At 40.3% G+C, this 14,227-nt stretch overlaps 1 protein-coding gene and 1 pseudogene across 2 annotated transcripts in view; one reads left to right on the forward strand and one right to left on the reverse strand.

Moving 5' to 3' along the window:
• Positions 1 to 1,525: 1,525 nt before the first annotated feature.
• LOC308610414 (centrosomal protein of 78 kDa-like) overlaps positions 1,526 to 14,227 on the forward strand; it is a 30,574-nt pseudogene continuing 17,872 nt past the window's right edge. Inside the window, exons 1-8 of the transcript in view lie at positions 1,526 to 1,549; positions 1,875 to 1,947; positions 3,002 to 3,111; positions 5,338 to 5,512; positions 7,516 to 7,629; positions 9,631 to 9,694; positions 12,624 to 12,702; positions 12,807 to 13,162. The product of the transcript in view is annotated as a centrosomal protein of 78 kDa-like (transcript). The remainder of the gene's footprint in view (positions 1,550 to 1,874; positions 1,948 to 3,001; positions 3,112 to 5,337; positions 5,513 to 7,515; positions 7,630 to 9,630; positions 9,695 to 12,623; positions 12,703 to 12,806; positions 13,163 to 14,227) is intronic.
• LOC308610415 (transcription initiation factor TFIID subunit 7-like) lies at positions 10,718 to 13,211 on the reverse strand. Its single transcript, XM_081259560.1, has one exon. The coding sequence runs from the start codon at positions 12,356 to 12,358 to the stop codon at positions 11,309 to 11,311; it is 1,050 nt and encodes a 349-aa protein (XP_081115686.1). The 5' UTR covers positions 12,359 to 13,211; the 3' UTR covers positions 10,718 to 11,308.

Genomic DNA, 14,227 nt, shown 5'->3' on the forward strand with positions numbered 1-14,227 from the left:
CGACTGCAATTGCACAGTTTCAGTCACTAAACTCTTGGGGAAGGGATCCTCCCCAAACGGCTACCATAGGGGCCTTCCAAGGCGCGTGAGGTCCACGGGACAATACTGATGTGTACCCTCTTCTCGTATAAGATTAGAGAAAGCCGTATGTGGCACCTGGGATCTTATGTGTCTTCAGATTTGCTTAGATCGAGTCTTGTCCCCACGGTCGGGCCACTGTGCCCCATGACCAACCCTTCGGAGTGAACACATCAGGAGACCTTGCTCTGCTGTGTGTTGACCCCGGTGCTTAAGGAGTAGCATCCTCCTTGGACTCTGAGGCTGGGACCGTGTCTGCCTTTGTGGTGACATTGTATTCGGGATAGAGATCATAAAGCGTGGCAGGGTATCAGAAAGGATTGTACCACCTCCCTTCTCGAAAATGCCTCACTCCCGGCAACATTGAGGGGCGGGTTGGAGGTGTGGGAAAGGCAAGGAAAGCCAGGTGACCTCGAGTGTTTCTCATGCTCTCTCCGTGAGGGCCGGAGGAGAGGAGAGGTCAAAGAGGTGTTTGCCATCTCCCTTGGGTTGGCATACAGACTGGTTTTCCCCAGTGACTAGAACGGGGTGCACTTACTTGGAGAGGGGTGACCTGAGTTGTGGCCAGAGCCAAGGCAGCACTGGGGTGGCCTGCAACGAGGCTGGTTCAGGGGCGCTGCTCCTGCTTTTGTCTAAGTTGGCTGATCCGCCCTAGGTGGTCTCTTAACACATGCACATGAGTCCAGAGTTCCCCCGCTAGAAGTAGATCTTCCGGGCTTCCCTGGTGGCACAGTGGTTAAGAATCCGCCTGCCAGTTCAGGGGACACAGGTTCGAGCCCTGGTCCGGGAAGATCCCACATGCCACCGAGCAACTAAGACCGTGCGCCACAGCTAATGAGCCTGCGCTCTAGAGCCCGCGAGCCACAACTAGAGAAAGCCCGTGCACAGCAACAGGCCCAATGCAGCCAAAAATAAATAAATAAATAAAATTAAAAAAGAAAAAGAAGAAGTAGATCTTCTAAGGACAGTGAGAAGTGGGGTGGGGGTGGGGTAATCAAAGTGGAAGGAGCAGGCCCTTTCACCGCCAGGAGACGGGTAGTTCATAGTTGGGAGCGCCTCTCATTTTGCCGGAAACTCAAACCACTGTCCTTTCTCTGGTGTAGGCCTCGTAACTGGCTGTTGCTCTCAGACCTGCTCAAGAAACTGCAAATGTCCTCCTGCATATTCCGCTGCAATTTTCCAAATGTGGAAATTGTCACCATCGCGGAGGCCGAGTTCTACCGGCAAGTGTCAGCAAGTCTCTTATTCTCTTGCCCCAAAGACCTGGAGTCCTTTAATCCGGAAAGTAAGGAGCTCTTAGATGTGGTGGAGTTCACGAACGAGCTTCAGACTCTGCTGGGCTCATCCGTGGAGTGGATCCTCCCCAGAGACCTGGACTCAGACGACGCCTGGTGAGCTCGCCGGAGCCCGCCGTGTACAGTGTGTCATGGTGTTAATCCTTGCGCATATGTGTCATAATACGACTATTTCTGTAAAGAAAGGACACTATGAGACCCGACTCCAGTCGGAAGGACTTCGAAACATGTTTTTTTCTTTTTAAACTTTTAAGTCAGTTTTTATGAAGTTGTTAATAAAGTTTCTTTACTTTTCAATGTACACATGCTTTGGAATATGTTTGTTTTTACTCGGAACAATTGTTTCTTTTCTTTTTTAAGGAGAAAAAAAAAAAGGCAAAGGAGCTCCACACTTTGACTTAATTTCATACAAAGCTCCGACGACAGAGGCCATAACTGTTGAGAGTTGCTATTGGGGCAAATTAAACCAGTAAAATTTTAAACTCTTCCTCCATATTAAAGGGATTGAATAAATTGGCCACTTTGGTGCACCTGTGTCCTGCGAATTGTCCAACTGGAGATGGAGGTTTAGAAAGTGAGTTTCAGTCTTGTTTAAGTCTCTTCCCATCAGACTGGTCTCGTGATTTCCTACACACCATGTTACTTCCTGTCTACCTTTCCTTGGTGTTGTTCATGCCTGGATTGTCTCCTGTACCTGCTCAAACCTTGGTCCATTCTCATTTGTACCATGGAAGTTTGTCATGCTGGATACTGTCAGAACTAATTTTACTTAAGTTTGCGTTAAGGTGCAAAGCACACCTTTTGTATATTTTCTGTTTTTTGTGTTTGTCTATATTTTACGGTTTCGCTTCAAGAAATATTATGGGAAGGGAAATAGCAAGATGTAAAGAGCAAAAAAGTCATCATTCTCTTTCAATTGTTAGAACATCTATCTGCAATCATAATTATGATGCACTGTGGTATGTGTTAAAATAGTAAATACATGTAACGTCCCGTAGGAGCAGCAAACTCTGGTGTTGGTGAGGGTGTGTCATGGAAGTAATCACAAAGCAGGTGACTGTTGGTTGGGGTCCTGAAACATTAGTGTGCCTTCCATGTGTCCAGTAGTGGTCTGGAGGGGTCAGGAAGCCTGCCTTTGAATTTGAGGGAACAGAGAGTTTGAGGTCCTCTCTCTTCTATTGCTCTAGTACACTGCATAGCAGCAGTATACTGGGTTTACAGTTGACGTTTAAATCGCTGATTGATCATTAAGATTGGGATGTATCTTTGGAAATGAAAATAGGAAGAATCGTATGCTTTTTCTTTTTTTTCTTTTTTTTCCTATATCTGAAAATGTATGTAGTACTTTGCTGAGTGGTTGCGAATCAAGTTTGCAGTATTCAGTGTATTCAGTTTTAGTATCTAAATAGAATTAAACTGTTGCTGTAAAGTGGAATAGCACTTTGTTACTGACAAGTTTTAGAATGCATCTGTTCATCAATTACCTGTTTGGGAAGATTGTAGTTAATGATTTTGAGAATGTGGCTATAAACCTCCAACTGACTCAAGAAAAGCAAATAAGTCAAGATTGACAAATGTATAGGCTCTTCATCTTATTGTGTGTGTGGGTTTTTTTTGTTTCCTTTTAGTTATTTGTCAAGGTATAAAGAATTCTATCACACTTAAGACAAGTTAAGTAAACGTCACGGGGTGTATTCTGACATGGCATGGAGCAGATCACATGGCCTAGATCTTAAAGGTGATTTTATGTTTAAACTTTCATGAAAACATATGTGATTGAAACACATTAATATATTGATACAGAGGGCAGTTAATTTTTGTCTTTTTTTGTGTGTGTGTGTGGTACTGTTGTGGCCTCTCCCGTTGCGGAGCACAGGCTCTGGACGCGCAGGCTCAGCGGCCATGGCTCACGGACCTAGCCACTCCGCAGCATGTGGGATCTTCCCGGACCGGGGCACGAACCCATGTCCCCTGCATTGGCAGGCGGACTCTCAACCACTGCGCCACCAGGGAAGCCCTAATTTTTGCCTTTTGATACATGTGAGCGCAGCTTTCATTTTGCTGAAAGAATATGACCAGTTTTCAGTTTGGGATTCTACCATTTAGGAAAGATAGTCCACTTAATTTTAGAAATAAGAGATTTAATATATAATACCTAATAATACTTTTATGTATGTTTTTTTACTGAAAACATTTATTGTAATACTGTGAAGAAACTATGCCATTCTAGTCTTCAAGACTTAAATGAATCAAGTGTTTATTAGCTGTTGTAGTTTTTAAACTAATAAAAGTCAGTACATCAGCAATTTGTAAATACAGTTTTTAAAATAATGCCTTAACAACTTTACAGTGGTTATAATGACTGTATTTAGGCCTAAAGTTAGTTAATAATTTGACATGAAGGCTTTTTAATAGTTTGATGGTGCAGATGAGGGATAGGTAAACTCTGGCTGGTGGGCCAGATGCAGCCCGTCGCCTGGCTTTGTAAAGGAAGTTTTTCTGGAACATAGTCGCACCCATTGTTTACATGGTAGTTATGGCTCCTTTCACCCTACACCAGTGGGGCCGAGTAGTTGCAACAGAAACTGTATAGCCCACAAATCTGGAAATGTTTAAATTTAGATTTTAAAAATTGAAAACTTCTTTGAGCCTATACAGGGCAAGTCCATTGACCCCTGAGGTAGAAAACAGTCAGGAACTTGGGTGCGGAAGCCAAATGGCCTAGGTTCAAATTCCCTTTCTCCCATTTGATAGCTAGTGACCATGGGCAAATCACTTAACCTCTATGCCTCATTATGAGGTTTAAATGCACTTATTTGTATAAATAGTGCCTAGCACATACTAAGCGCTGTGTAAGTGATTGCTGTTGTTTCTGCTTGGAGCTTTAATAAGTTATTGTTAATAGAAAAATGACACTAATGATTTTCCTTTTAGAGTAACAAAGGCAGTTTGAGTCTTTTACTTTTTCTGGAATGTAATAAGACTTTTTTCATTGACAGTCAGTGTTCCCTGTTACCAAAATTTACTTTATGAATATAAAGAATTGAATGTCTTCAAGACAGTACTTTTGCTTAAATGTCAAACCATTATTTTCCCAAGGCACATCAAACTGGCTCTGCATAGTCCAGGGCTCTAAAGCTTGTGTGCACACCCTAGGTAGCATGTGAGATACATTTTGTAAATATAGTTTTTAAAATAATGCTTGCGACTTCCCTGGCGGTCCAGCAGTTAACACTATGTGCTCCCAATGTAGGGGGCTTGGGTTCGATCCCTGCTCAAGGAACTAGATCCCACGTGCCTGCCATAACTAAGAGCCCACATGCCACAACTAAAAGATCCGGCGTGCTGCAACTAAAGACCCAGCACAGCCAAACAAACAAACAAATAAATAAATAAATCTTTATAAAAAAATAAGTAAAATAAAATAATGCCTTAGGAGTTAGGAAAAGAAAATATTAGAACATTTTTACCTTTGTATTATTTTTAAAAATCTGTGTAGTTTATCATGTACATAAATTATAGGTATGGAACTTTGTGTATATAATGTGTTAATAAATAAGATGCATATTAAAAAGTTTTCTTATGGTTTGCCCAGTCAGGTGTTTGGAGGCCATTGGAGGACAGGATGATGAAATATAGGGCCTCAGCAAAGATAGAATTTAGAACCAATTCCCTGACTTAGAAGATAAGGAAAATAATTCATAGACTGTAATTGAGTTGTCCAACTTTACATAAGTGTTCAGAAACAGGAAATGCAGTGGCTAGAATCTAATCACTGACCGAGCAGTATCTGGGTCACTGGACTCGTAAAGCAGAAGTGACTGTTGAATTTCTCAGGCTGATGCTCCTGGCATATATGCTTGATCTGTGTGTGTGTGTAAATCTCTGACATAAGAAGCCATACTCAGGCACACCCTGTTTCCTTATTCAAGCATCTTAATTTCATCCCATTAAATCTTTGAAGTATCAGACTACCAGAAGGCATGAAGAAACCTGGGCTGAGAGTCTTCATTCCAGGAGACGTGATCTTGACTGCATGGCTGGTTTGAGGCGCATCACTCTGAACTGCAACCCGCTCATTGGTGACCTGGGTGCAAGTGCTTTGGCAGAATCTCTTAGTGAGGATTTATGGCTTAGAGGGAAATTCTAAAATTGAAAATATTGAATTTTTAATATGAAATATGCTTAGCTTTTGGCATGATACTATTGTGATAGGATGTTTTAAAGCCTCATTTTACTGATAGCTTTTATTTTGCTTTTCAACTTTCTCTAAGAGTTGCATATATCCTTTACAGAAAATACAGAGTAACAAGAGAACCTATAATTTTAATACCCAGATATAATCACTGTTCATTTTGGCGTATATACATTCAGTCTTTTTTTCTTCTACAAATATATATGTACACTTAGGGATTCCAAAAATAGAATTGTAGTATACTTGCTATTTCACATTCCTGCTTTTTTCACTTAAAGATGTATCATGTAGTATTGCGTCGTATTGATGTCCCATAGTTTAATCAATTCTTTGCAATTCTATTTAGACAGTTTGTTTGCTTTTCCCTGTCAGAAACAATGTGAATACGTTGTATATACATCTCTGTGTCCATTGGGATTACTTCTGTAGAATAAGGTACTACAAGTGGAATGACTAAGTGTGACCTATTTTTAAGACATTTGATACACATGGCCAAATTACCACCCAGAAAGGCTATGCCAATTTGTAGTCCACCCCAACAGTAGATGGGAAGCCTGCCTCTCACAAACACTGGCCTGTAGCACTTGTAAAAAAATGTGAAACTACAAAAATGAGTACCTGTCCATTTTCTATGCAAGTGGGATTACTCCAAATTTTAAAACTTTTTTCAATTAATTTAGTATGAGCATTTTAGCAAGTCAGTAAATTTGCATCTCCTACATCATTTTTTGTGATTGTTCAGTATTCCATTATATGAATATGCCACAGTGCACATAGCTTATCCATTCTTGTATATAAGCTTTGTCCAGTTTTTCAGTTACAAATAGTACTCTGATATATATCCTTACCTATATCTCTGACTATTTCTTTTGGTTAAATTCTTAGAAAGAGAGTTGTTGGATCCAAAGTGTATAGACATTATTTAAAGGCTTTTCTTACAGAATCGTGGCTTCATCTGATAGGAGAATAACCACATTTTGTTTTATTTTGTATTCATTTGATTGACTGGTGAGGTTTACTGGCTGTTTGTATTAATTTGGCTATTTGGTTAATTATACCCTGTGTCCATTCTTCTGTAGTGAGAGTTTGTAAGGGTTGTATCATATCCTGTCAGATCCGTATGTCTGACTTGCTATTTCTGTGCGTCATGGGGGTGTTGAAAGACTCCAGTTATTTTAATGTGATGGTCCACACAACACTTAAACAAAAGACTCATGATAGTTTCCTTTCATGTAATATTTTTTAATACCTGTGCTTTAGTGATGATCCCTTTGGTTTAAATGAGTAGGTTGTTCAGCCCCAGAACTACTAGAATTCATGATCAGTTTTTCTGGGTTTTGTCTGACCTTTTACTGCGAGGGTTCTTGACCATCCTACTTTCATGATAGGTTTTTAGTATGTATTCTCTATTCACACATTGTTGAAAGTTTTTATTATTTGTATCCTCTTAGATTTGTCTTTTTTTCCTCTAAAACTAACAGTTATTACATTTCTTCTATTTTGTTTTCCCCTTTGAACTAGTTTCAAGTGTGATTTGGAGCTGAAGATCATGATCAAAAGAATGCAGTGCATTTCTGAGCTCCACCAGGTTTTGCTTGTGAGGTTTACATGCCCCTGCCGCCCTTGCTAATTATGAACTGAGATTCATTTTGTGATGCTTTTTGCTCATAGGTTATATACAGTTATTCTTCAGTTCTGTAATTGTAAAATACGTTGTATGATTTATTGGTACTAAAGCCAGGGTTATCACTGCACATCCAAGAAGAGGTTTTTAAATTGGATTATGCATTATGTGTGTGCATATATGTTTCTGTTTTTTTCCATACCCAAAATTACAAACCTGCCATGACTTGTCTTGTGCAGGACTCTTCCACACGTGAGAAAATGAGAGTTGTCTATATGTTAAATCTGTAGAGTTAGCAAGTGACGTTTGTCTTTCATCGAAAGCACTTGACCTGCAGCAGTGCGGCCTCACCAGTGAAGGAGCAAAGGCTTTACTAAAGGCCCCTGAAACCAACAGAACTCTGCTCGTTCTGGATATAAGAAAAAATCTGCTTGTTGGTATGTGGTCACTTTTTTTAAATTGATGAACACATAGCAAAACAAAAACAATTTGTTCAGGTATTGACAGTTTTTTAAAACTTAATGTGTTTAACTTTCCTCATCATATACAGTTGGCCCGTGAACAACGTGGGGTTAGGGGTGTCGACCCCTACACAGTTCAAGATCTGGGTATAAGTTTATAGTCAGTGGTTCCACATCTGTGGATTCAACCAACCTTGGATCATGTAGGACGATAGTACATATGTATTGAAAACTATGCGTGTGTCAGTGGACCCGCGAGGTTCAAACCCATGTTGTTCAAGCCTCAACTGTACTTTTCTAGTGTTGCACTTCCCTTATGTTTTTAGCAGCTACTGTACTAACTAAAGTGAATTATACTTGTCAATTTTTCTTATCTCTACTCTGAATAGAGGTGAACCTAGATACTAAGCCTGCTTCCACCAAGAGCATTCTTTCTTTCCTGTGCAGCCTCTGAATTCTTGCCAGGAGTACTTTATTCATTTGTCAGATTCACAAGTAATTTTGTAATCATCTTCTGTGTGCCAGATACGGGTTTAGGGACTAGGGATAAAGCAGTGAACCAGACAGACAAAAGTCTTGCCCTCATGGAACTTACATTCTAGTGAAGGAGATCAGATAGAAATGAGTAAACAGATAAGTCATATAATTTTAGAGAGTAGGAAGTGCAAAACTATCTTAATGTAAGGAGAGTGAGGGAGAGCAGGTAGGACTCCATTGGATAGGTTTGTTAGGGGACAGCTTCACTGGAGAAGTGGCATTTGAACGGAGACCTGAATGAAGAGAGGAGCAAGCCATGGAAGATGTGGAGTAAGCACATTCCAGGACAAGGAGGCAATGAGTATGTAGGCATGTAGGTGGGTGGAGTACTTAAGGAAAAGCAAGGAGGCCAATCTGGGCAGAGTACTGAGTGAAGAAGAGTGTGGTATGACATGAGGTCAAGGAGCTAGCCAGGGGTCTGCTCTTGTAAAGTCTTGAAGGCCAGAGTAAAGATGTGGATTATTCTAAATGAGTAGAGGGGTTTGAACTGGAAAAAGGCATGATCCAAATCGTATCTGAATAAGGTGACCTGGTATAGAGAAGGGACTTGGGAGGATAAAGAAGAGGAACAGGGGGCTTCCCTGGTGCCGCAGTGGTTGAGAATCCACCTGCCGATGCCGGGGACGCGGGTTCGTGCCCCGGTCCAGGAAGATCCCACATGCCGCGGAGCGACTGGGCCCATGAGCCATGGCCGCTGAGCCTGCGCGTCCGGAGCCTGTGCTCCGCAACGAGAGAGGCCACAACAGTGAGAGGCCCGTGTACAGCAAAAAAAAAAAAAAAAAAAAAAAAAAAAAAAGAAGAGGAACAGGGAGACCAGTTAGGAGACTATCACAGTGCTCCAAATAAGAGATGTTTATGGCCTAGGTTAGGTTGGAAGTTTGCAGCAAATGAAAAGTGGTTGAATTCAGGTTGTGTTTTGAGGGTGTAGCTCTCAAGACCTGCAGATAGATGTGAGGTATGAAGGAAATAGTAACAAGGAGACAAGTCGTTGATGATTATGTGTGCAACTGGGTAGTATCACTTAGAAGAAGGGGGCTGATGGGAGGAGCAGCTTTTGAGGGAATATCAGGACTTGGTTTGTTATCTTGGATGCCCTGGTTTGATATCTTAGATGCTCTTTAGGTATCTAAGCGTCTGGACGGTGCTCAGACTGTACTTTGTATCCAAAGGTATCCAAAGCCACTTCAGATGCAAAATGTTTCAAGTTGACCTTTGCTGCTGCCAAAATAGTAGCCACTGTGGGCAGTCTGCAAGATGGCATCTTAGGTTTCTGAGGAAGAAATTAGAATACACAAAGGGGGAAATAAGTGTATAATTATATAATGTAGATTTCATATTTAAATGTCTGGGAAAAGCAATAATTAGTTGGCTTTTGGTTTTAAATGGAAATAGCCACTCATTGGAAAATAATTACTCTAATTTCAATTCATTTTACTTTAGATCATTCTGTGATGAAAACAGTTACCAAACAAGTTCTCCAGATAGAAGGAGTGCCAAGTCAGAGGTATATAGCATGTTTCAGTTCTCTTGGAAGAATTTCTCTTTAATGGCTTGGTTTTCTTTCTTTCTTAAAAGAAAATTATCAAGGTACTTTCTGCCATCTTAAAACTAAGATTTTAGTCAAATCAAATGGCTTTTCTGTTTTTGAAAATGTTGTGTGATGCTTTAATTTAGGTTCCCAGATATGCAGATTGAAAACCTTTTAACTTCTTATTTTCTGTAACATATTATCGTTAGTCACAAATAGTCTTTTTTTTTTTTTGGTGATAAGAATGAATAGCAGGAGCAGCATTTGTGAAACCAAATCTAATATGAAACTGACTCTTTCTTGTGAGTAAATTTGAATATTGAAACAGCAAAACAATAAGGTTTAATAAAAAGCAAAATAAATTTTTTATGTTTATGATCTGCCAATTTCCCAGAAAGGGTTTTGTGGTGACTTTAGTTATATACCAGATACATTAAAATCACCAGTGGACAACACATCTTTTATTCAGGTGCCCTCTGAAAGTTTTAAAAATTTGTTGACTTCATAACAATGAACGGTCCACTTTAAAATGGTTAAAATTATAAATTTTCTGTTTTGTGTCGTTTACCACAATTTTTAAAAAATGTGTTGTTTGAAGATTTTTGGGTTTTATAAAGGTATTAGCATAAAAATGAAAAATGTAAAAGACCACCTCTAATCCCATTATCCTATCAAGCAATATTTACATTTTAATTTTCTCTTCCTGCTGTCTATAAACATAATTCCACATAGCTTCAATATAATTTGCCATTCTTATCTTTTCATACTAAATTTAAATTCTGTGATTCATAGTTATACTTTTTAACATTGCATTCACATGGTTTCATTGAGGTCAATTTTTTAAATTGGTGAAAAATTGGAAATAACCTCAAATAAACTATTGTAAACATCTTCATAAATACAGCTTTTTTTTTTTCTACTTCAAGTTGTATGTTTTTGATTCTCTATTAATCAACTTGCTTGGACAATAGTGTATTAAATAAGTTGTTAAGAGTGTTTATGAAGTCAAAAAAAAGCTTATGATCGTCTGCCAATTGTTATTTCAAGAGTGATATTTTATTTTTTTTAAGGTGAAAATTACTTGCTTTTATTTATTGTTAAAACAACTTTATGAAATGATTTGCAATGCAAAATGTGGAAAACTGCTTTGAATAACTGGGAAAATAGCTACAGCATGGGAAAACGTATGTAAACAAACTTCACTGCCACCAAACTAGAATCTACTAATTTATCTCAGATGGCATCACAGAGTAGCAATGGCAGCTTCTGGTAAACGGAGAAACAGCAGCAAAGTCCTGCAGTGAAGCTGTGATTAATTACCAAACTGAACTGTTCACTCCACTAATCCTACAACTTCCCTACATTTATCTGTCTATACATTCCTACTTACTACAGGACAAACACCCACCGAAGTGGTTCCAAAAAACAAATGAGATAGAAATTCACAATTATAAAACAAATCCAATAGAAGGCAGTGGAGGAAACTGGGAACTACTGCAAAGTTTTACTATCTAGTCCAGGTGATGAAAACAAAGTTTTTCTTTCAAGGCTGACCACTGTCAGGAATGAAATTAAGTATCAAAACTCTCCTCACTTCTCTAGGAGTGATTCTAGCTCTTCTTGCAAAGAGCTGAGCTGCTCCTTTTCTCGGTCTTCCTTTTGTTTCAGTTCATCCAGCACAGCCTGAAATCTGTTCTTGAGAGCCAGGTTCTCCACTTTCATGATGAGATCCTCCTGTCGCTTTGCCCTGTCCTGGGTCTCTTGGAGCTTGCCTTTCATGTTATCAATCTGTTTCTGAATTCCCATAACCAGCTGATTAGTTCCCTCGTTTTCTTGGTGGTGTTCATCTGACTCATTTAGCTTGTGCTGTAGCTGCCTTTCGAGATCTTCCTCAGTGTCAATGATGTTTATATCTTCTTCATCTTGATGCTGTGTCTCATCTTCATCTTCACTGCTGCTGCTGAGGTCATTGAATATCTCCCGAAGCTCATCATGTTCTAATGAGTCATGGCCCTGCCTGTGGCCAGACATTCCTGGGGAAGAGATATCAAGGCCTTGACTTTCTGCTTCTTTTGTTTCATCTTCAGCAATTATTTCCCAACGGGTACTGACAGCTTCAGCATCTGTGCTCAGCAACCGCTTTACTTCTTTTTCCACATCTGGAGACTCAATATATTTCTTCTTTGCTGTCTTACGGAACCTTCTCTTTCTGACATTTTTTAGAGGCAGAGTAATTCCATGGTTCCATATAAACTTTTTCTCTTTGTCCTTATCCTTTTTCTTGCTTGCTTTGGGATCAGCAGTGGCAACTGGTTCCTCAACAGGAGGATAGAGATCACCATCAGCTGTACAGACAAGCATCTGAGAGATATCAGCTGTCTTGTAAAAGGTTTTTTTATCAATAGTTTTCAAACTTTCCATAACACATGGCAGATCTACCAATTTTGACGCCAATGGGACCTGGTCCACTCTGACAATTCCATGACGCCCATCAGGGTGTAACTCAATTGTCAGTCTGTCCTTCAGGTTGACATGACCAGACTGTATCGCCCGCCTCACAGTAGAGGCATACTCCGGAGGTAGGCGTAAGATAAACTGGCTCTCTACTTCGTGAGGAGCATCATCTTTGCTCTTACTCATCTTTACTTCTTTGTGACTCAGTTTTTCTCTAATAACCACTTGTTGCACTAAAAAATTTCAGCTATTTCAACAGAAAGACCAGTTCTTTATAAATTGACGTCTTTAATTACAAAGAGTTCTAGGTAGAAGAGCAACTAAGCGTCTATTCGGAATTAAGTTCCAAGTCTTTCTAAATATGCTGTGACAATACCAGTCGTTAATGACGCATTGCCTTACTCAGGTCCATTTAAATCTGTTAGCTGCAATGCCAAGTTCCAACCTCTAGATAGAGGTTGTCCTGCCGCTGCAGGACAACGCAGGGAAAGCAAATGGCGGCTCCTACGGAATGATTTTCGGCACAGAAAGTAAGGCTCAGCAGATACTCCCAATCCACAAACTCTCCCGGAACAAAGATACGCAAAAAGCGGGGCGCAGTGAGCTCTCTTCGCCTCGGGTACTTACAATCCAGTGACGGTTATAAGTCCAGTTTCTCCGGACAGGCGCGAGCGGGAAACGAAGCCACTCAGAGAAAGGCGGCCGGGAGCCGAGAGTCTCCTTCCGAATTCCTTTGTTCTTCCCGGCACTTGGCAAAGCGATCCGCTGATTATCGGTGAAACGGCTGAGGACGGGCAACGCGAAATCTCGCCAAGAACCGCAGCTCCGAACGCCAGATTCTGCAACTCCGCAGCTCAGGCGGCCTCCGTCCGTTACAGCAGACCTAGCCGAGAAAAAACAGCTGCGTCACCACGCGAGACCGGCAGCTGCTGTGAGTCGCAACACGCCTCGGGCGGAAGTGCGAGCTGCCCCAGCGCGCGCAGGCACAACGTGCGATTAAGCTATCCGGCGTCTTGTCGTCTCGCGAGAACTTAGCCTTAAAGGGATGAAGACTTTCGCCAAGAGCTGTTGGTTTAAAAGTATTTAGAGGAAACGGTTCTAAGAAGGACATGGATTCTCCCGCGCGCCTCCGCTACCCCCTCCGCTAAAGAGAGTGATATTTTAATAATCAAATAGTACATTCAAAGAAGTTAAGATTTGTGATATCACACTAATTAGATATTATTATTAAAAATTTATATCCTATGTAAAGCATTCTTAAAATAGCTACATTGACTTTTGCTATGATATTAGAAATGGAAGGATATATAAATAAAACATGTATATGTACAACATATTTGGAATTCTGTAAAATTAGTACAGAATAATAGGGCATCATGGAATGAGAACAGTTAAACATTTTTTTTTAGTTAGCATGATTAAACAAAGTGGAAATGTAACTGCAGTATACAAGCTCATTGAGCTCTTTTAAGAGTAATTTTATTTCTTGGGCTTTTTTTTTTGTATTTGCCTCAGTTATTTGGAGACATAGAGGTAAGGCAAATCAGTATCTGGGTATATACCTAGATCCAGGGGAGTATAGGGGTGAAATAATGGTGTGAATTGTGTCACATTTATATTGTACTTATGTATGCCTAATAAAAGATGGGAACTTTTATTAGAAATTTTTTAATCTCCTAACAAGAAAAGTGTAATTTTAAAAAATTTTAATACATATATATATATATATTTGTGTGTGTGTGTGTGTGTGTGGTACGCGGGCCTCTCACTTTTGTGGCCTCTCCCGTTGCGGAGCACAGGCTCAGCGGCCATGGCTCACGGGCCCAGTCGCTCCGCAGCATGTGGGATCTTCCCGGACCGGGGCACGAACCCGTGTCCCCTGCATCGGCAGGTGGACTCAACCACTGCGCCACCAGGGAAGCCCTCCTATATATTTTTAAGAGGCATGTAAATCACAGAGGATCGTGTGGTGATTATCAATAAGCTACACTCTATGAAATATTTGTCCTATATTACCGAATACACTCCATTTTACCCTGCATCCTAATGCTGCTA

This window comes from Mesoplodon bidens, assembly GCF_964165515.1.
Source record: "Mesoplodon bidens genome assembly, contig: HAP1_SCAFFOLD_759, whole genome shotgun sequence".
Lineage (NCBI taxonomy): Eukaryota > Metazoa > Chordata > Mammalia > Artiodactyla > Ziphiidae > Mesoplodon > Mesoplodon bidens.

Bases quoted from the DNA above. Each gene is read 5' to 3' on its own strand.
- LOC308610415 (XM_081259560.1), bottom strand. From the start codon at position 12,358: ATGAGTAAGAGCAAAGATGATGCTCCTCACGAAGTAGAGAGCCAGTTT.